General features: G+C 35.6%; 1 protein-coding gene across 1 annotated transcript; it reads left to right on the top strand.

The window, feature by feature from the left end:
• Positions 1-914: 914 nt before the first annotated feature.
• Positions 915-4697, top strand: LOC113337905 (protein ZINC INDUCED FACILITATOR-LIKE 1-like). The gene is made up of 17 exons (XM_026583452.1): positions 915-1143; positions 1262-1302; positions 1402-1462; positions 1576-1678; positions 1771-1873; positions 1955-2008; positions 2097-2159; positions 2278-2327; positions 2427-2502; positions 2652-2834; positions 2926-3013; positions 3110-3195; positions 3302-3409; positions 3490-3534; positions 3632-3720; positions 3855-3898; positions 4083-4697. The coding sequence occupies exons 1-17, from the start codon at positions 951-953 to the stop codon at positions 4184-4186; spliced, it is 1491 nt and encodes a 496-aa protein (XP_026439237.1). The 5' UTR covers positions 915-950; the 3' UTR covers positions 4187-4697.
• The last annotated feature ends 14678 nt before the right edge of the window (positions 4698-19375 follow it).

Below are 19375 nucleotides of genomic sequence, written 5' to 3'. Positions count from 1 at the left end.
TGCATCGAGAAGGAGATCATCAACGTTGAACACATACCAGGAACTGAGCAGAAAGCAGATATATTGACAAAGACATTAGCTCGGATCAAGTTTGAAGAAATGAGACAACTGATTGGACAACAAGATATGTCACGGGTAAGGTTGAAGCTTAACGGGGAGAATGTTGGTTAAACTTCAACATAGAAGTCACTAACAAACTGGTTAGGACAAGATTAGGAAATACATGAAGTTCTAAGAATTAGGAGCTAGCTAGTTCTAAGATAAGAAAAGACATGTAATAAGGGAATAGAACTTTGAAAAGGAAATCTTAATTCTATATATATGATCATCAAAGTTGTGGTTTGATCATATGAGCAAAATTAGAGCTTTGTGTTTAGTTTTGAGTTATTTTCTAAACATCAATAAAGAGAGTAGTCTTTATATAAGTTAAGTTTGATCTTGCAGTTGCCATTAGTTCGCACCCTTATAACAGTCCAACACGGCCGTGATTACTGTTCTATCAGACTTTTCTTTCCTATAAGACGTATGTATTACAGCTGACCACTGTTTAAATGTGCAAAACCGGCAATTGCCAATAGACCATGCCACCATATCCCATACTCCCTCCCCCATATGTCCACTGTTTTTCAAAACGTAGCTTTGGAATGTGGATCGGGAGACATAATGTCACTAATTTCGACATACTATATATAGAAACAATTTTGATATATAATAATTGGACATATTTTACTTCAATACCAGCCGATCATATATTGTTAAAATATATATGTGGTTAGGAATTAACCGTATATGTAAATATGTGTGCGTGTGTGCTGCGCGACAAGCTAAGTGTTGTCATGTTAAACCTTGGTTAGGTACTATATATATATGTAGGATTTGATACCTTAATATCCGAGTTCAAAGTTGAAGTTGTTACGAGAGTACTGATTTTAAAAGAAAAGAAAAGAAAAATGAAGTCGGTATTGCAGGATTTACCGAAGGCGGGAGAGAATAGTAATACGGAACCACTATTGCCAAAGAGTACGATAGATGTTTTTTATGATAAGGATTGCCCAGGTTGCAGAATGGACCTTCGCAAGGAAACATGTTTAGGAGCACCTTACAAAGAATTACTCTATATTTGGATTATCGCATTATGTGTTGGTAAGTGATCGGGGACCATGTTAATGTCGAGCAAACATTGACATTGGAAAGTAATAATAACCTTGGATGACGTCTTCAAGCCTGCAATAACATTTTCTTCTTGGGTTTTGTTTTTCAGGTCTTCCAATATCATCATTGTATCCATACCTATATTTTCTGGTGAGCAAGGGTTTCGATCATATAACTTCCAAAACTTGAAAGTTACGAGTTTTATTCGAATGAGGATGCCGAAATTTATAGCCAATGTTGTCATTGTAGGTAAAAGACTTCAATGTCACAAAAAGGGATGAAGATATTGGATACTATGCAGGATGTGTAGGTCAGTAGCATTATAGTTATCATTAATTGAGTATCGAATGCGTTTGCGTCAATATATGAATGCTTATAACCAATTTTACTTGTGGCTTTACTTTATTTGTTTTTTTGTTTTAGCATCTGCTTACATGCTTGGAAGAGGTTTAACTTCGGTGTTATGGGGAGCTGTAGCAGACCGATATGGTCGAAAACCAGTTATAATCTTCTGCTGTACAACAATGTTAGTATTGCATTACAAATTTAGATTTCCGACCATGATATATTTTTCAAGATCAATCATGATAATATATATTGCACGATATTCTGTACCAGGGTTATTTTGACCACATTGTTTGGTCTCAGTACAAACTTTTGGATGGCAGTTCCTATCAGATTACTTCTTGGGGCATCCAGTGCAATATTTGGTCCAATTCAGGTACGTGTTTCTGTTTCTTCATTTGCTGCACTTGTGTTTTTCAATTTACTTATTTGAAAGCATATGATGAATGTTTGGCAGGCTTATGCTACCGAAGTTTGCCGAGAAGAACATCAAACTTTGGCCCTTTCGTTCGTAAGTTTCTCCAAAATTTTCACGAATAACGACATTACCATAATCTCAACCATTGATTACGCTGAATGTGTATATATATTTTTTGCAGACTAGTTCAGCATGGGCAATAGGGATGATAATTGGTCCTGCTATGGGAGGTTTCCTTGCCGAGGTATCTTAGAAGAATATTTCCTCGCAATCTCGCATAAATGTTTTTCTCTTTTGTTGATAAGTATTAGTAGTAAAAACCATTGGTTGCCATCGATCTTAATGAATTATTGCTCTTTTAGCCCGCAGTGAAATATCCGAATATATTTACGAAGGATTCGCTGTTTGCAAGGTAGGAATTAAGACATGCATATGATTTAGTGAACCAGTTCAGTAATTGCTGTGATTTTTCGACATGTATATTCTAATGTTCGGGGGAGTAATCATGCAGACTTCCGTACTTCTTACCATGCCTCTGTATATCTATATGGACAGCAGCTGCAACTATTGCTTGTTTATGGCTTCCGGTATGTTTCTAAAATCCTTGCTTTCATGCTATTACAGTTGACGTACAAAACTCTTCTAAAAGTTCAGTAAAGAAATCTAGTTTGAGTCATGGTATACCGATGATCTTGAAACCCTTTTAATTCGTATAATATAATTTCATATTTGACAGGAAACATTGCACAAGCATAAGGAAAGCAATGAAGAATCTCACGGAACCGGTATCACTGAAAAGAGACAAGACAGCGATGAGATAGGATCAACAAAATCAGAAAACCTTTTCAAGAATTGGCCTTTAATGTCATGTATTGTCGTGTATTGTGTTTTCTCACTTCACAATATGGCCTACAGTGAGGTAACTGACCCGTAAGATGACTGTCGGGTTTTTTTACCTTTATATTGTGACTTCTTAGTAAAATTTGATGTTATTTGAATATATTCGACAGATTTTCTCATTATGGGCTGTGAGTCCTAAAAAGTATGGTGGATTGAACTATAGCACTGACAATGTCGGAGAAGTTCTTTCAGTCACCGGTATATATACAGATCTAACAATCCTCTTTCACTGGACTTGAATCTCTGAATATCTTAATTATACTCACTTGCCTACTACGTCAACTATATTATCAGGTGCCGGGCTTTTCCTGTTTCAACTTGCAATATTCCCAAAGGTTGAAAGGATCCTAGGACCCCTCAAAGTAGCTCGAGTTTGTGCGGTATGCATGTTTTAAGTAGCACCCTCTGTATACGATTTGAAGAAGTTAATGTTTTCTATTCCGATGATTGGTTTCATTTACTTTGAAACTGCATTTTTGTTTGAAGGTTTTATCTATTGTGGTTCTGGCAAGTTACCCTTCCATATCTAAACTCTCCGGGACAAGCCTTTTATTGTGTATAAATATTGCATCACTTCTGAAGAGTATTTTATCTGTAAGTATAAGCTCAAAGTTGAATGTTTAAAATCTTTTCTTAAGACGACGACTAACTACGGGTTCTTAATGACTAAGCAGACATCTATCTTCACTGGGTTTGTCATCCTACAAAACAGCACAATTGTACGTTTATCTCGCTCACCCTTTGTTTCGTGTTTTTTTTTTCCGGCTTCTAAATGTTACGTTAGATGGCCTTATGACTTCGATATTTTGATAACAGTCTCAGAGCCAAAGAGGAGCTGCAAATGGAATTGCATCAACTGCAATGTCTCTGTTCAAAGTATTTGGTCCAGCTGGTGGTGGTATCCTGTAAGTATATTGGTGTTGTTGGTATTCTGAAAGTAGTATAAGGAGATCAAATTAAGAAGAACTACTTCTTAATTTATGTCACATAGTTCTACTAGTAGTTTTCAATCGATTACAAAAACTTTTTGTATTTGCAGCTTTTCATTGGCGGAAAAGCGTATGAATGCTTCCTTTCTACCTGGTATGAAATTCTAATCAATTCTAAATCTTAAAAACAGTATGTTTGGTTCCTTTCTGGGTTGGCACTCAGGCTTCACTACATTGACCGATTGACAACATAGAACATGACCATACATCGGATGTATGGACTATATTTCATTTTTTAATCTGATTTTGATAAGTGTTCTATCGCTTGTTGAATGCAGGTACCGATTTGATTTTCTTCATCCTGAATGTAAATTTGGTGATTGGACTAGTCATGACTTTCAAACCATTTCTCGTACTCCCTCAACGAGTCAGATCAGATTGACGACAGGTCGGGAACAACAGACGAGTGTATGTTGTATATATTTTGCAGTTCAGATTTATATGCTAAGAACTAAAGAACTAATTGAAGGTCAAACTAGCAGATTGGAGTTTCATTGTGTTTGTTGTGAGTAACTTAGAGAAGACAGACGTGGCATGTATTGTTGATAGCAAATGGAACAAATTCTAGGATCTTGTTGATAGAGATCGAAACAAGATAATTGTGGTCATAGTCTTTTATGTGCTAGTATATTTTTTTGATGGAAAGACAGAAATATATTGATAAAAAGGAAAATTACATCTGCAGAGGGGTGACTTTTGACCCAATCCGACCGAGTTCAGAGAATACAGACAGGCGTTGGGCATAGATGAAGATTTGCGAGTCCATGTGGATAGTATGTCTACTGCAGTGTTAACTTTGATAGCAGGGGTGCTGCTTGTGGTTTTAGTCAATTTTCCCTTAAACATTGTGTTGTTTTCACGGGCCATAATGATAGATGATCATTTGCAAGTGACCGACTTTGTTGCTTTGTAATCAACGTTTGTTTCAAAAATTAATAAAAACAATGTACAGCGTTACAATTTTGTGCATTTGGCATTGGCAACATGGTATGGCACAGAATCGTCTTAAGGGCTAGGCGCCAAGGCAGTTTCCTAAGGCCCAAAATTAATAGACTCAAAACTAAGAAAAATTTAAGGATTCCAAATGAGAAAACTAAAAACAAATTTTTAATAAACACTCTATAATCACAATTAATCATAGTGGAATGGAAGTGTCTTCTATAAATGCACCCATAAGATCGAGATCGAGTCTCCCTGCTGAGTGCTGAATGTTTAACTAAACTAAAAAAAGTTGGAAGTATCTCCATTAATTGACTAACTAGAATAGAATGCGTGTTCTATTGTACCGTACCTCACTGCTGAATGTGTAACTAAACTAAAAAAAAGTTGGAAATATCTCCACTGATTGACTAACTAAAATAGAATACTTGTTCCATTGCACCGTACCTATTTTCATTTTCTTCTCTTAGCTTTTACCTATATCTACCTCTGCTTATTTCTTCATTATCCAATTTGTTAGTATATGTTCTTTATCAACTAAACAATTCCCTTCAACATCTCACCTTCAATTGTTTCCGTTTGTTCATTAACCATCTTTACCACCTTATTGGATTTATTAGTTTGTTTATGTATAAATAGCTGAATCTGAATGAAGTGCATGGCATGAATTTCAATCTAAAAAATAAATAAATTTCATGGCTTAATTTCATTATGCTACTCACAAAAGTTACATGTAGAAAAATGGCCATCAAATTACATGATTGTTTATCATGCACATTTCTTTTAATTGTTTAATATAGGGCTGTCAATGGGTTCGAGTCCTCCCGGATAGAGGTGTAAAACGTGCCGACCCGGCACAGCCCGACAGACGAAGTCGCGTGCTTTACGTGCCATGTGCCGTGTTGTGCCAACGATTTAAACGTGTTGTGCCGTGCTGTGCTTTACTAGTCAAAAGTTAGGCACAACACAACCACGGGCCCAACACACGAATAAACGTGATGGGCCGTGTTGTGCCGTGCTGGCACACATGTTACAAATAATTTAAAATTACTTAATGATATACATTAAGTCAGACATTATTACAAGAATCTAAATAGACAACATATAATTTGAAATTATTTCAAGTAAAATTAACAAGTTTATTCAATAAAAAGAAATAGCCCATCAATATAAAATTGGATCATTATCATGTAAATTAATGTTCTAGTCAAATATAGGTAACGACATTATAACAACGATATTGAAATATATTTTCCAAATATTTAGGTATTATATTTGTTGTTATAAAAATAAGCTAGCATAAAATGTCAAAATGAAATATATTTTCCAAATATTTAGGTATTATATGTGTTGTTATAAAAATAAGCTAGCACAAAATGTCAAAAACTAGCAAGAATAGTGACTCTTTTCTGAAATTTACAGAAAATGTGATGTATTATGCCTTCTTATATGGTGTACTTGTGCATGCTATGACGTGCTTTCTTAACGTGTTGTGCTGGTCTGGGCCACGTGCTTATCTGTGCCGCGTGCTGTACTCCTGTGCCGATTAGGCTAACCCAGAACAACCCATGAAACTAACGTGTTGGGCGGTGCTGGACTAAATCACGTGCTGGCATGGACTAGGCTCAGATTTTAGCGTGCTGGCTGGGCTGTGCTCGTGCTAGCACAACCCAATTTACACCTCTACTCCCGAGTATCACAAGACCCAGACCCGGACCCTACTTATAAAGGTCAGGTTCGGTTCCTAGTTGTTCCGGATCCGGTTCCTAAATTTGTGGACCCAGAACCGGACCCGTTTAGAGTCCTGGGTACCCGTTGGGTATCTTAAAAACTTAATTTTTTCTCTTTTTAACTTGAATCTAAATTATTTTTATAAAAATTTATTAATTTTTTAATTAATGTACTAAATAAAGATTAAATGTAAGAAAAAAAATGAAAAATGGAAAAAAAAATCAAAGCCCAAACTAGCAAAATACCTATAATTTTGCTATATTTTGCTAAAAAGATGAATAAAAAGATAAATAACTGGGTACCCGACGGGTATTATCCATTTGGACCCGATAACATTCGGGTCCAATTGGGTAATTACCATCGGGTCATAAGTTGCTAATGAGCCCAACTTTAGGACCCAAAACCGGACCCAAACCTAGCGGATCCGGTTCCGGGTAATGGGTACCATTGACATCCCTAATTCAATACCATGCATTTGAACTTTATAAGAAAGAGAGATGTGAATGATCTCTAGACTTGCAAAACATCACAATTGTAAGTCTCTTGCCTACCCTTGGTTTCGTGTTTTTTTTTCTTCCGTCTTTCAAACTTAACTGTTTAATGACATGGTTTTATGTCTTCAATATTTTGATAACAGTCTCAGAGCTAAAGAGGAGCTGCAAATGGAATTCATATAGGCCATAATTTTAGATCATTTGCAAGTGACAGACTTTGTTGCTTATTTATAATGTAATCAACGTTTGCTTCAAAAATATAACAATTTACAGTTTTAAGATTTGTGTATTTGGCATTGGCAACAAATTATGGCTCAGGGCCGTCTGATGGGCTAGGCAGCAGCTTCCTAGAGCCTAAGTTTTAAAGGCCCGAAATCTGCAGTGGAAACATTTTCTTGCACCACCCTCTTGATGATAAGATCTAGACTCGTCTATTTTTCTGCCAAAAAAAAAAAATTAGCCGTCTGACATTAACATACAACCCTATCCCTAGCCACCGAATTGCTCAGTGGTCAACGCTTTCGATTTTTTTTTTTGTCAATCAACAATTTCGATTTATTCATATCAAAATGGTGAAAATACAAGATTATCAAAATCTTAATACAAATAAAGATATCAATTACAAGTAAATCGCGAATAGAAAGAGCAATAAACGGAAACGATATCCAATTTTGGTATATGTAGTAGGGAAGAATGATGGTATTATCCGGAATCGATTCCGACCATTTAATCTGATTTTCTTCTTCTTCAACAACAGATCCTCTCATAATCTTGTAGATCCAAGCGTACGCGGATGCTCTAAATCCTTTTGATTGAATATGAATTCAAAGCAATACCGTGTTGAATCTACGATTTTCTTGAATCGAGAATAGCAAGCTACGAACCTGTGATCAAGGTTTGAATAAATTTCCCTCAAAATAAAGAGAAAATCGCCCCAAATTGCGAAGAAAATTCGCTCAAAATAGCGAAAAAATATGTCAAATGACATAAAAAATAAAAGAAAAATAAGTTTTATTCAAAACCTACCTACTAAAACTTAAAACGAAAAAAGAAAGTGTGAACACAAAAATAACGAAGGTATCTTCGTGTCCAAAATCAATATTCGCAATACGTATAAAGAGTAACAATCGAAATTAGTAAATATACAAATGAGACTATGCAGAAGAGGACGGTGAGCATCATATCTCATCGTCGGTGCACCAACGACAATTATGCGATACATGATGATGACGATAATAAAAACCTCAACAACATAAACAATAACATTGAAAGTAAGTGCCGGAAAGTAAATAAGACGACGATATACGTGGTTCAGCTCTAAAGCCTACATCCATGAGGTATTGGGAATTTTCACTATGTTATGATCGATATTATAATAGATTTAGTCGAATGACTTTGAGTGAGGAAAAGTAAAGGTTACATGACTATATATAATTCATACCTAAAGTTTATACTTCTCTCTTTCGCTTTCTTTCTCTAAATTGGTCGACCTCTTCTCAATTAGCTGAGTCGGGTATTTGTAGCACCTTCGTGTGGGCCCCTCTTATCGACACAGCTGTTACTCATTGTTTTGGTTTGTGTGCCGATCCCGAAGATGACGGTCGCGACGACTCGATGGTGCTTCAACGGTAATACATGGTAACGAAGATCCGCCTCTCTCTGAGCCCCACGAATCCTGACACATATCCTATATTCGTAGCATTTAATGCGGGTAGTTGGGCAGTTCCCACGCCTGGGACAGTTGTTACTGCAGTTGTCATTTCGGTGTCAGTGAGGGTTTTTCTCCTCCGTCAATTTTGAATTTGTCTGGAGATTGGTAAAGTAGCTTCTTTGAACTTCTTCCATGCTTCGCGGCTATCTTTTCATCAGGTACTCCTTGATCCTGCGGTCGTTAGATCTACTTGCTGAGGACCACGTGACAGATGATAGATTTAGGTTTTAAGTATTTAACGTGTCTTCGTTTTCTGATGCCCTGATATCATATGATACCCACATGTAATCTCTGAGCCACGTGGATGGTGCTGATTAGGTACACACAAAAATCTTGTTCAGATCTAGTCCAAAAAGAATCAAATCTGAGCAAGATAATAATGGGGACTATGGTTTTCTTTTCTTTTCTTTTTTTCTTACAGAGAAGAAGAACGAAGAGGAGGTGCCTGCGATTTTGACGAGCTAAACATAATTTTGGTATGTTCGTTCCAATTTTATGCGTTAAAACTCAAAATCTCTCATTACTTTTCTAATATTGTGCCTTAAAAAGAAATTTGAATGACACAAAAATCATCGGACATTTTACATTCTTTCGGCACCCTGCAAAAATAGTTTCAAAGTCAATTAACGAAAAATTTCACAGAAAATTCTAAGCAGTTTATTTATTAAATGTTCACCACATTATTCAAAGATGTCATGCTAAGGATTAGTTACATTTTCTTTTCCTGATTTATGAAAAAGTGTATATGATCTATTGGCTAATTAAACTAAAGTGGTTGTTCCATTGTGAAAATTTGAATTTTCGTCTATTTGTTCGTAGCTCTTTTATCCTTAACATAGTTTTCCGTTACTTGTATCCGTTTTGTTAACATATGTCATTTATCGGCAAAACAGTTTCCTCTAACATCCCACCCTAAAATGTTTTAGTTCGAGCTTTAACCATTTTCACCAACTTATTGCATATATTAGTTTGTCTCTCTATAAATACCCGAAACTGAATTCCATTATGCTACCCATAAAAGTTACATGTTAAAACGAGGCCTACGAGTTGTGATCGTTGAACATGCACATTTCCTTCAAAAATGCTTCAACAAAACAAAATCTCAAACAAAAAAAAAACTGGAACTGTTCAATACCATGAACTTTTTCACATAAAACAAATGTGACTCACTAGCAGGTCAAAACTAGGTGACCTTTGCAAATTGAAGGGGAAGCTCCTTAAAATTGGATGGGTAAGATCAATTCTCTTTCACTTCCATAGAAACTTTTCCTCTATTCTCAGAGGCAGAATTAAAGGGGGCTAACTCAAAATCTTCACATATTAGTAATTTACCCCTTAGAAAAATAAAATTTAATAGTTAGTCCACCAAGGGCCAAGGCCATTAAATTAGAACCCTGATTTTGGGCATACCTAAATCTTTCTGGGCATACCTAATAAAGACAAAAAAAAAGATGGGAAATAACAAAATCAGAAGTCCCCTTAACCAAACTTTTTTAATGACAAATTTGCCCTTTTAGGATTAGTATTAATAGTAATGATTAATTAAAATAATTCCGATTAGTGATTAGTGATCGATGATTAGGTTTAAGATTATTTAGTTATAAATTTGTGTAGATGAAAATTTTTGAGTAAGAAAAAAAAGTTAGATTTTTTTGGAGAAGGAGAAGGGGAAAATGAGAAAAAAGCTTGTATTTGGATGAGGAGGGTACACTTCTATCCAATGTTTAATTTCACTTTTGTAGCTTAAAATCATAAAAAAGTTTGTGTTTTTTCACTAAGGTTCGGCGAGTCTGGAATATGCTCGGCTTAATATATCAGCCGAACCCACCTGGATATTGACAACTATTGAACAGTTCGGCAAGCTGAAAGTGTTATTATTATGAGCCGAACCTACTTTGTAGCCCCTAATTCGGCTTGTTTAAAAATGTCATAATTAGCCGAACCTAATCTTGTGTGATCTGGAAGAAAAATTATCTGAGGTTCGTCTTATATTGAGAAAATGGTAAACGCGAACCTTTTGGTAGTACATGGTTCGGCTATTTACATAAGTATTATATAAGCCGAACCTGATCACTTATATTCCCGATAATTGTTGGGATAAGAATTTTGTATTGATTCGGCATATAATGTGAATATCATATAGCCGAACCTCGTAAATGTGTTAGGTTCGGCACATATTATGATTTTCGAATACGCCGAACCCCTATGCATCTCTATCTGTGACTATGTTCGGCTTGAAATTTCATGTCGAACTGTTCATATACACTTACAGGATGCTTTTGTGAAGAACAGTTAGGCTAAAAACGCAACTCAATTTTGAGCCGAACCCAACACCGTAACCGTCATTTAATCGATGAAAAACAGCAAATTGGAGATTGGGTTTGTAAAACTTACTTTCTTATCCTCATTTCCGGAGTTGGAGATGCAGTTGTTTCAATTGGTGGTTGATTTTCAGTTTGTACACCTTCATCTTTAATTGGTTCTCTTCTTCAAGTGATGGATTAGAAGACGATTTGGTTCGCCTAGTCCCTGCTTTTCTTTGTCCGAGTCATTATGTGGTTGAGTTTAATCGACGATCAAATTTTTACAAATCGATAATTAATCACGGTGATGGATTTTTTTTTCGCGGGAGGGGAAGAGTTCGGTTAGAGGAGGAAGAAGAAGAGATGTTAAGGGAAACTGATTTTGATTTTTCAGAAACCTGATTTTAAATTTTGTATTGAGGGTATATAGGTAATTGAACTACTCATAGGATATCCCTTATTAGATCATCCAAGATGAAACTATTGTTTTGTATGCCTAGAAAGATTTCAGTATGCCCAAAATCAGGATTCTTAATTTATCCCCCAGGTCGAAGTAATTTAGTCCACTAAAGCCCAAATATCCATCCACTTTCCAAAATCTTTGGATGGTTTTTCATTTGCAGTGTAACAGGAGAAGCCGAAAGGGAAAGCTAAACGGGCAGAAATATCCATTAGTTTAGTCCGAAAGGAAAAGTTAAGCCCAAATATCCATCCACTTTCCACCACTTTCCACCGGTTTGTCCATATCCATTAGTTTAGTCCGTAAATAAAAAGGTGTTGTAGGGCCTACCGCTTATAGATGTGCGATCCATCTATATAATTAAGGTTTATCTTTCCATGTATATAAAGAATACTATAGCTTTGTAATAAGGTTGATGCTAATCAATAAAAATCCTCTGTCTTTTTACCTTTCCTACCTTTTTTATTACAAAACGTTATCATGCACGAACTCTAACCCAATGACTATGGATTTTTTTTTGGCTCGCATCAAAACGTTCAATATTATCTCGCGAAGCTCCATTAAAGTCTGGATTTGGTACTTGTGTTTTTTTTTTCTCTTTTCTTCTTTTGGACATGGTACTTCTGTTTTATTCTGTCTTTCAATCGTCCACCGAAAAGATCATTGGTAGGCAGACATGGTCTATGTTCTATATGTTATGTTACTTATGTATGAGCCATTTTATCATTCCATGTTCACATGATTTAAATTTCTGTTTGTGTACAATTCTGTCTTATTTGGCTTACATAATATGTTTCCATATAACATGATGTTAATTTATCTTATATGATCCCATGAACATAAGAATAACTTGAGATGGTGAGAAAGAGTACACGAATATTTATAAAATCAAGACTCCGTAGTGATTGATGTTGTACTGCTCGTCTCTTATTTTAATTTTGATTGATCTATGTAAATGATAATAATAACAATAGACACACCAATCAGTTCCATCACCGGCTGTCTGTTAAATTTTCATTGATTGCAAAGTTGTAGCGTATGTAACGTATCGCCAAACAATGATACATTTTTTTTCTCGATACGATCCAATAGTACTGTACTAATACATTTTTTTATAATATTATTATATTATTATGTTCCGGTTCGGTGGGAGATCTGGAAACCTTCTGTTTGGAAAAGAAGAGAAACAAATCGGTGAAAGAAGGGCGTCTGTTCCGATATGGGAGAAGACAATCCGGTCCGGACCCAATCAGTCCGGTCTAACCCGACCAATCAGTCCGGTCTAACCCGACCAAGTCCATCCAACCTGGACCGGTCCAGGCGAACCGATCCAATCCGGTCCTATTTCTGGGACGTGCGTGGTTAAATTTGTTCCGGTTCTGTCTATGTATGGCGGGAACCAAAGCTTAAGGTATGTACCTAATGAAACATCTATTGGGCTTATTTATTTGTTTTCGTAACATTCTTTTGTCTTAGATAAGTCCATATTATATAAATAGTCAATTTCAATCTTGAATTTGATAGTGGTTATAGTTGAATGATTTTTTTTTGTTTGTTCAATTGGTTGTACCAACTCGATTCCAATGTATATTCATTTGAAATTTATAAATACTTGAGCACCATTATTTTCTCCCTAAATTTGAATGTTTTGTGGGATGTAATGCATTTGCTCGACTATTAAAGAGTCGGTATTTTCAAAATATACGTTGGAAATAAAATCAAATTTTTGTGGAAGCACTTACAGAGGGAGGTATGAGTCGGAAATTATTTTTTCCATTTTTCTACTTCATTCATGGTACAAACTAACCAGTCTATCTTGAAGTATGCCAACAAGAGATTCACTATCTTCAGTAATATATTCAACCTAAAGTAAGTGGTTGACATGCGAAGTGAGATTCTTTTGTCCTGTTGAGATAAAGAAATTTCTCAAACTAAGCTAATCGTAGCAACAGAAAATGGAAAACCCCAAAGTAATGAGGGTTAGACGTACCGACTCATATAAAGCATGTGATAAGGAACATATATATCATGAGACAAAGATGTATTTTCCCCAGTAGTAATGATACCAAAGTACAGGTATCAACAGAATATGGGATGAAGCTAAAATGTAGCTCTAGCTCCCATCATAAATGAAAGAGTTGGAAATGCACCTGGTCATAGATGTTGGTATATACAATGTAATGTGCGTATCATAATCAACCAATTTTCACATCAACTTTAATGGCAACAAGAATTTTGTCTAGCCAATTGACTATTTATTTGAACTAGATCCAATGTCTGTACTTATGGAATGAAAAGTACATTATTCCCACGAGACATAAATTCTCTAAAACACTTGAGACATGTACGGATGAAAAATATAGCATCCCCCCTAAAACGTAACATATATTCAATCTAGAGTACTTGAGTTGAATCTCCCTTTTGTTACTAATAAGGACACACCACATATTTAATTTCTCAAGACTCAATGTCGAACAGATAGTGAATTCTCTCCCACCAACTTGAGGAATTTAAACTAGTTGTTGAACTATTTCTTTATAATGTGACTACGAGGATTGGATCATCGAGCGCAGCACTGCTCAAAATTTGTTTTCAAGATAGAACAAAGACGTCACAAAATCTCTACATGTACCGGGAGATAGTCACACCTTGTCAAATTCCAAAGAAACCATGCAAATGGATATCATGTGGAATCTCACAGTGATGAGAATGTAATTGATTGCATCTTTTATAATATTTAATGAATGTGGAAGGAAACATATTCTTAGAGAAATTTATGAGTCAATTTGGTGAAATGTAAATCACTAATATTTGGATTGAATCCATATTGACCCCGAAAATGAAATATTGGGTATTGACTTATACAGACTTTGGAATAACCATACAACCACTTTGGTTGTGACATGATGATCGTTTTGAAAGGACTCATACGTACATCACTTTATTTGAGTGAATGAGAGAAAGGGAAAAATATTAACAAAATGCGAAGTAACAAAATATCTCTCAATAAGTGTTTTTTAAAGTACTAGATGCACAACCCCCTTCCCATTATGTTTTTAGGTAAGAAAGCATATCACTCATTTTTACAAAGTCTTCAGTAAAACAGGATCGAGACCATCCTAAGATGCAAATGGTAAAAAATCCATATTACAAAGATAACAAGGTGATATTTAGAAAAATATCCATGCAGAATGCGGACCATTAAAGTGACTTATGGCTCTCGTGGATTTTCTTTTGACATTTTGGACTAGTTATAGTTCCCATGTAATGTTGGGTTTGGAAAACTACTAGCACACATTATACATGTAAGGACTCACCACCCCTTGTAAATGCTAGAGAATATACATCAAAAGGACTTGATGGTTATTGCATGTTTAATAGGATCAATGTAGAGCATCCTATACCTTATGGTCTCTCAAAGGCTATCATCAAAGGTTACATATGATGCTTAAGGCATGGTTATGCGTACAAACCTACCTTTAACTTCTTGGGTAATATGCAATATTACACGCAACTTCACTTATTCGTTTTAGACCCACAATTGGTCAACCATTCTATGCGTACTAGTTGGTAACTGGATATAAGCATGACATTTTGTGTTCTTACGCATTTTTGCTTGCAATATATATGTGCCCTTACGACTCTACATCGTACTATGATGGGTCATCAAAATGATTAAGTGATTATGTTGGACAAGAATTTCCAACAATTATCCGCATTTTAAAATTTTTGGCAGGAGATCTCTTACCGCTAGATTTGCGGGTTATCACTTTGATAAGACAATCTTCCCGTCGTTAGGGGGAGATAAGAAAAAGTATTTTCTAAGGGAACGACAGGAATTGTCGTGGTGTGTTCCCATTGTGTCTCATATTGATTCTTGTACTCCACAAATGTAAATGTGAAGTGATAAAGAATATTTTATTTTCATAATGTACACCAATGTTGCAAATTAAAGTGACGAGATCACACATACCAGATGCAAACCTACCTGCAAAGTTACAAATCCTCAATACGGGATATACACCATAGACTTAGGTGTTGCAACTACACTTAGTGGAAGTGTGGTTGAGTTCGTGGCTCCATAAAGGAAGTTGGAGAGACCACTTGGTTCGATCAATACTCACCTAGAAAGGAAGTAGGTGAGTAAGGCACAACTTATTTATATCATCAGAAATCATTTCATAATATTGTCTCTGAATATGTCCATGAATCAAATTGGAGGACGCTCCGAAGTTTAATGATTTCAGATAACAATGACATCCCAAGTGGATTATGAGAATGCGCACGAGTCAATGGAAAGATCATGCGAGCATATTTATGATTAATTTTATATATACTTGCTTAAGGAAATAGAGCAAGATGAGATTGAACCAAGCTCCTTGTTGCTTAATGTCAATGAAGAGCATATTTGGCATATACAATCCAGGTAGAACTTGGTTCTTTGACAAATATATAGGTATTTGGTGTGGTAGTTCTAACCAACCAAGTCTAAAGCCTATTGGACATACATGATTAATTTGTCACAAAGCATAGAGATAAGAAATAAGTCTTAAAGTATAAAGAGTCGCCTTGTGGCGCGAGGTTTCTCACAAAGCCCTGGAATTGTGCTCTTATAATGAACTTCATAATGTTCCGCTACTCAGTTAGCTTGGTAATTTCTAAAGGAATTGAAATGCAGAATATGTATGTGGTTGTTACGTATCTCTGAAAGAATCAAGAGATAAAAGATATTTACAAAAATACTTGATAGCCTTTTGTTATCCAAATCAAGTGACTATAAACCACAGAGTTCGTTTACAGTTAGATTGAATGATCACTTATATATCTAAGCAATCAGGCGGATGTGGTATACCCGTCTAAGTGGCTATTTCATTTGGAGGGGATAGACAAGCAAGTTATTTTTCCTTGCGTATTCGCAAGCAAGTTCCTGATTTAGAATTCTAGGTACCTATGTTGATGTTACAAACATGATGAGTACTCTTGACGTAATAAGAGATCCTACAAGCTACTCTAAATCCAAATTTGAGATGAGAAATATAGGGAAAGCTCGATCTGAAATTGAGCTTGTGGTATATTATTCCACCAGTTTGCATATGTCTAAAGTTGTCAGGCAATTTAACAAGGACATGCATCCTGCTAGCACTCCCATGATTAGTCGAGGTTCAAATGTAAGTAAATGACCAATTCTTCTAAAGGAACATGACAAAGATGCGTCGGGAGATGAATTTCCCTTATCTAAGTACAATAGACGCATTATTCTACTTAACATAATGTACTCGACCCAATGTTACATCCTTAGTGAACTTGTTAGCTAGATATATCTCAGAGCCAACGCAACGTCATTGGAATGGTATAATGAACGTAATCATATATATACTTAAAAGTAACCATTGACATGAATTTGTTTTATCCCTGCAAAGACATAAAAAGGAATGCTAATGAAAGTGCAATCCAAAAGTTGTTGATTATGAAGGAACAATAATCTCTTCTCCGACGAAAGTAATCAGAGGGAGATATGGTAGATTATTTTATAGGTTATTACCGATATTCAGTTTCGAAAAGTACATGACTAAAGAAACTGTCTAGAAAAACTCTGAAAGTAATCAGGGGGAGATGCCGACATCAGGGGGAGGATCCAAGGATATGATGTCGACATATTTTACTTCGAAATTGAAGTTGTGTTGTACTCTTTTTCCCTTCGATTGAGAATAGTTTTTCCCAAAGGGTTTTGTTACTCGACAAGGTTTTTAGCGAGACAATACTAAAACATCAAGTATGTTGAACGTTGAAGACATAAAGCTCGCATTGATATTAGTGAAAACATCTGAATCAAAGAAATGAAACGCCATAGTCTGTTAAGCAACGTAACTTCCAGAATCAACAACATGGTCTTATAATCTTTCAAGTCACCAAGGTAAAGTGTGATAAAATCCTTTTGACTACATTATATTAATGAAAATTGTCTGACATCAGGGGGAGCATCTAATGGTGTGTTGTACTCTTTTCACTTCGTCAAGGTTTTGTCCCAATGGGTTTCCTTATCAAGGTTTTAATGAGGCAACATATTCGAGTCCAACTATGTCTAAGTTTGCTTAGTATTGTACTCTTTTTCTTTAGTTTAGGTTTTGTCCCTCTGGGTTTCCCTGGCGAAGTTTTAACGAGGCAATTAACTTAGACTCGTCGATCTTTGAAGATCATATTGCATATGACTACATGTAAAGAACGAGATAACATGTGAAGCATTACATGTGAAGAGCTGTACCAAGGTTTTGTCCCACTGGGTTTTTCCTTGTCAAACTTTTAATGAAGCAATCGATTTTGGCACAAGTCATCAAGGAGAGGACGACATTTGAAGAACTACATTCGAAGCACTATATATGAAGCACTGCATATGAAGTTTTATTGGACCTTACAAGGGGGAGTGTTGTAGGGCCTATGGCCCATAGATGTGCGGCCCATCTATATAGTTAGGGTTTACCTTTCCATGTATATAAAGGATATTATAGCTTTGTAATAAGGTTGATGCTAATCAATAGAAACCCTCTGTCTCTTTTCCTTCCCTACATTTTCCACTACAAAAAAAGGTGTTTTTTTTTGCTGGGAAAATACACAATAACATTACGAAAACAAATTGTTACAAATATCAGTCAATGGCACTTCTCCTATAAAGTTTGTAGGAAAAGAGGAGAAGGATTCCATATGTTCTTTAAGTTGAATTTCCTATCTCGACGTGCAAGTCGATCAACTATTTTATTTCTAACACGCTTAACATAAACTAGCATAGAATTCACACAACAAGAAAAGGAAATCCGACAATGTTCTAAAAACTGCAAACTCCTCCAGTCAATTTCTCCCTTTCCTTCATTCACCAGATGAACCAACTGAAGACAGTCACTAACAAAGAGGCCATTGGAAAGATTCAACTCTCTCACCCAGGAGCAAGCCAAAATTAGCGTCATTGTCTCAGTAGCAACAACACTATGAACCAGCCCAAAATCCGCACGACAACTCTTTATGTTTCCTGCAATATCACACATAATGATACCAATACCCATATTAAAGTCTTTAAAAGAACCATCAATGAATATAATGTGAGCTATGCCCTACTTAGGGATATTCACTTTCATCAAAGTTGCATTCTTATGCTTAGAGGGAACTGCAATATAAGTATTAAGGGATCTTCTAATATCCATAATAACATTGTCCAGATTAATTTTAATCTTTCTAAAAATAACATCACATCTAAGCTTCCATATTAACCAGAGTACCACTGCAGCCACACTTGGCCAATTCACAGCATAAGGGGAACTTCCCAAATTGTTGTCAAACCAGGAATTATAAATATCATCAATCCAATCATAATCACTACTAATTAAATGTTTCAATGAGAGAGCAAACCATATATGAGAAGCAATCGGAAAATGAACAAACAGATGCGTCACAGTTTCAACTTCATTCGTACAAAAAGGACAACAATCTTCAATAGCAGGATTGTAAAACTTGAGAAGAGAATTGACAGGCAACATATATGCAAAAATCTTCCATATGAAAAACTTTATTTTTGGTAAACAATCTAAAGACCACACCCTTTTCCAGAAAGAAGCATCATCAGTATTGACAGGTTCATTCATATACACATTATAAGCAGATTTTACTGTATACTGACCATTCTTTGTATGAGCCCACATAATTTCATCCTTTTTGTTAACATCTATCCTAAGAGACATGATCCTAACTACATCATCTTGAGAAAATAGGGAGTAAAGAAGACCAATATTCCAACTGTTATCATGAGTATTAGATAGGTCACTAACCAGATTATAATTACTAAAATTAGAACTACAATGGGTAGGTGGAGAAGAACAACCAGGCAGCCAATTGTGATTCCAAATCGTTGCTGACTTACCATCATTAATCTTATAAACTACATTTT

Source organism: Papaver somniferum, chromosome 1, assembly GCF_003573695.1.
Source record: "Papaver somniferum cultivar HN1 chromosome 1, ASM357369v1, whole genome shotgun sequence".
Classification (NCBI taxonomy): domain Eukaryota; kingdom Viridiplantae; phylum Streptophyta; class Magnoliopsida; order Ranunculales; family Papaveraceae; genus Papaver; species Papaver somniferum.
Note: the sequence above shows the minus strand (reverse complement) of the source record. Positions and strands in the feature narration are given on the sequence as shown.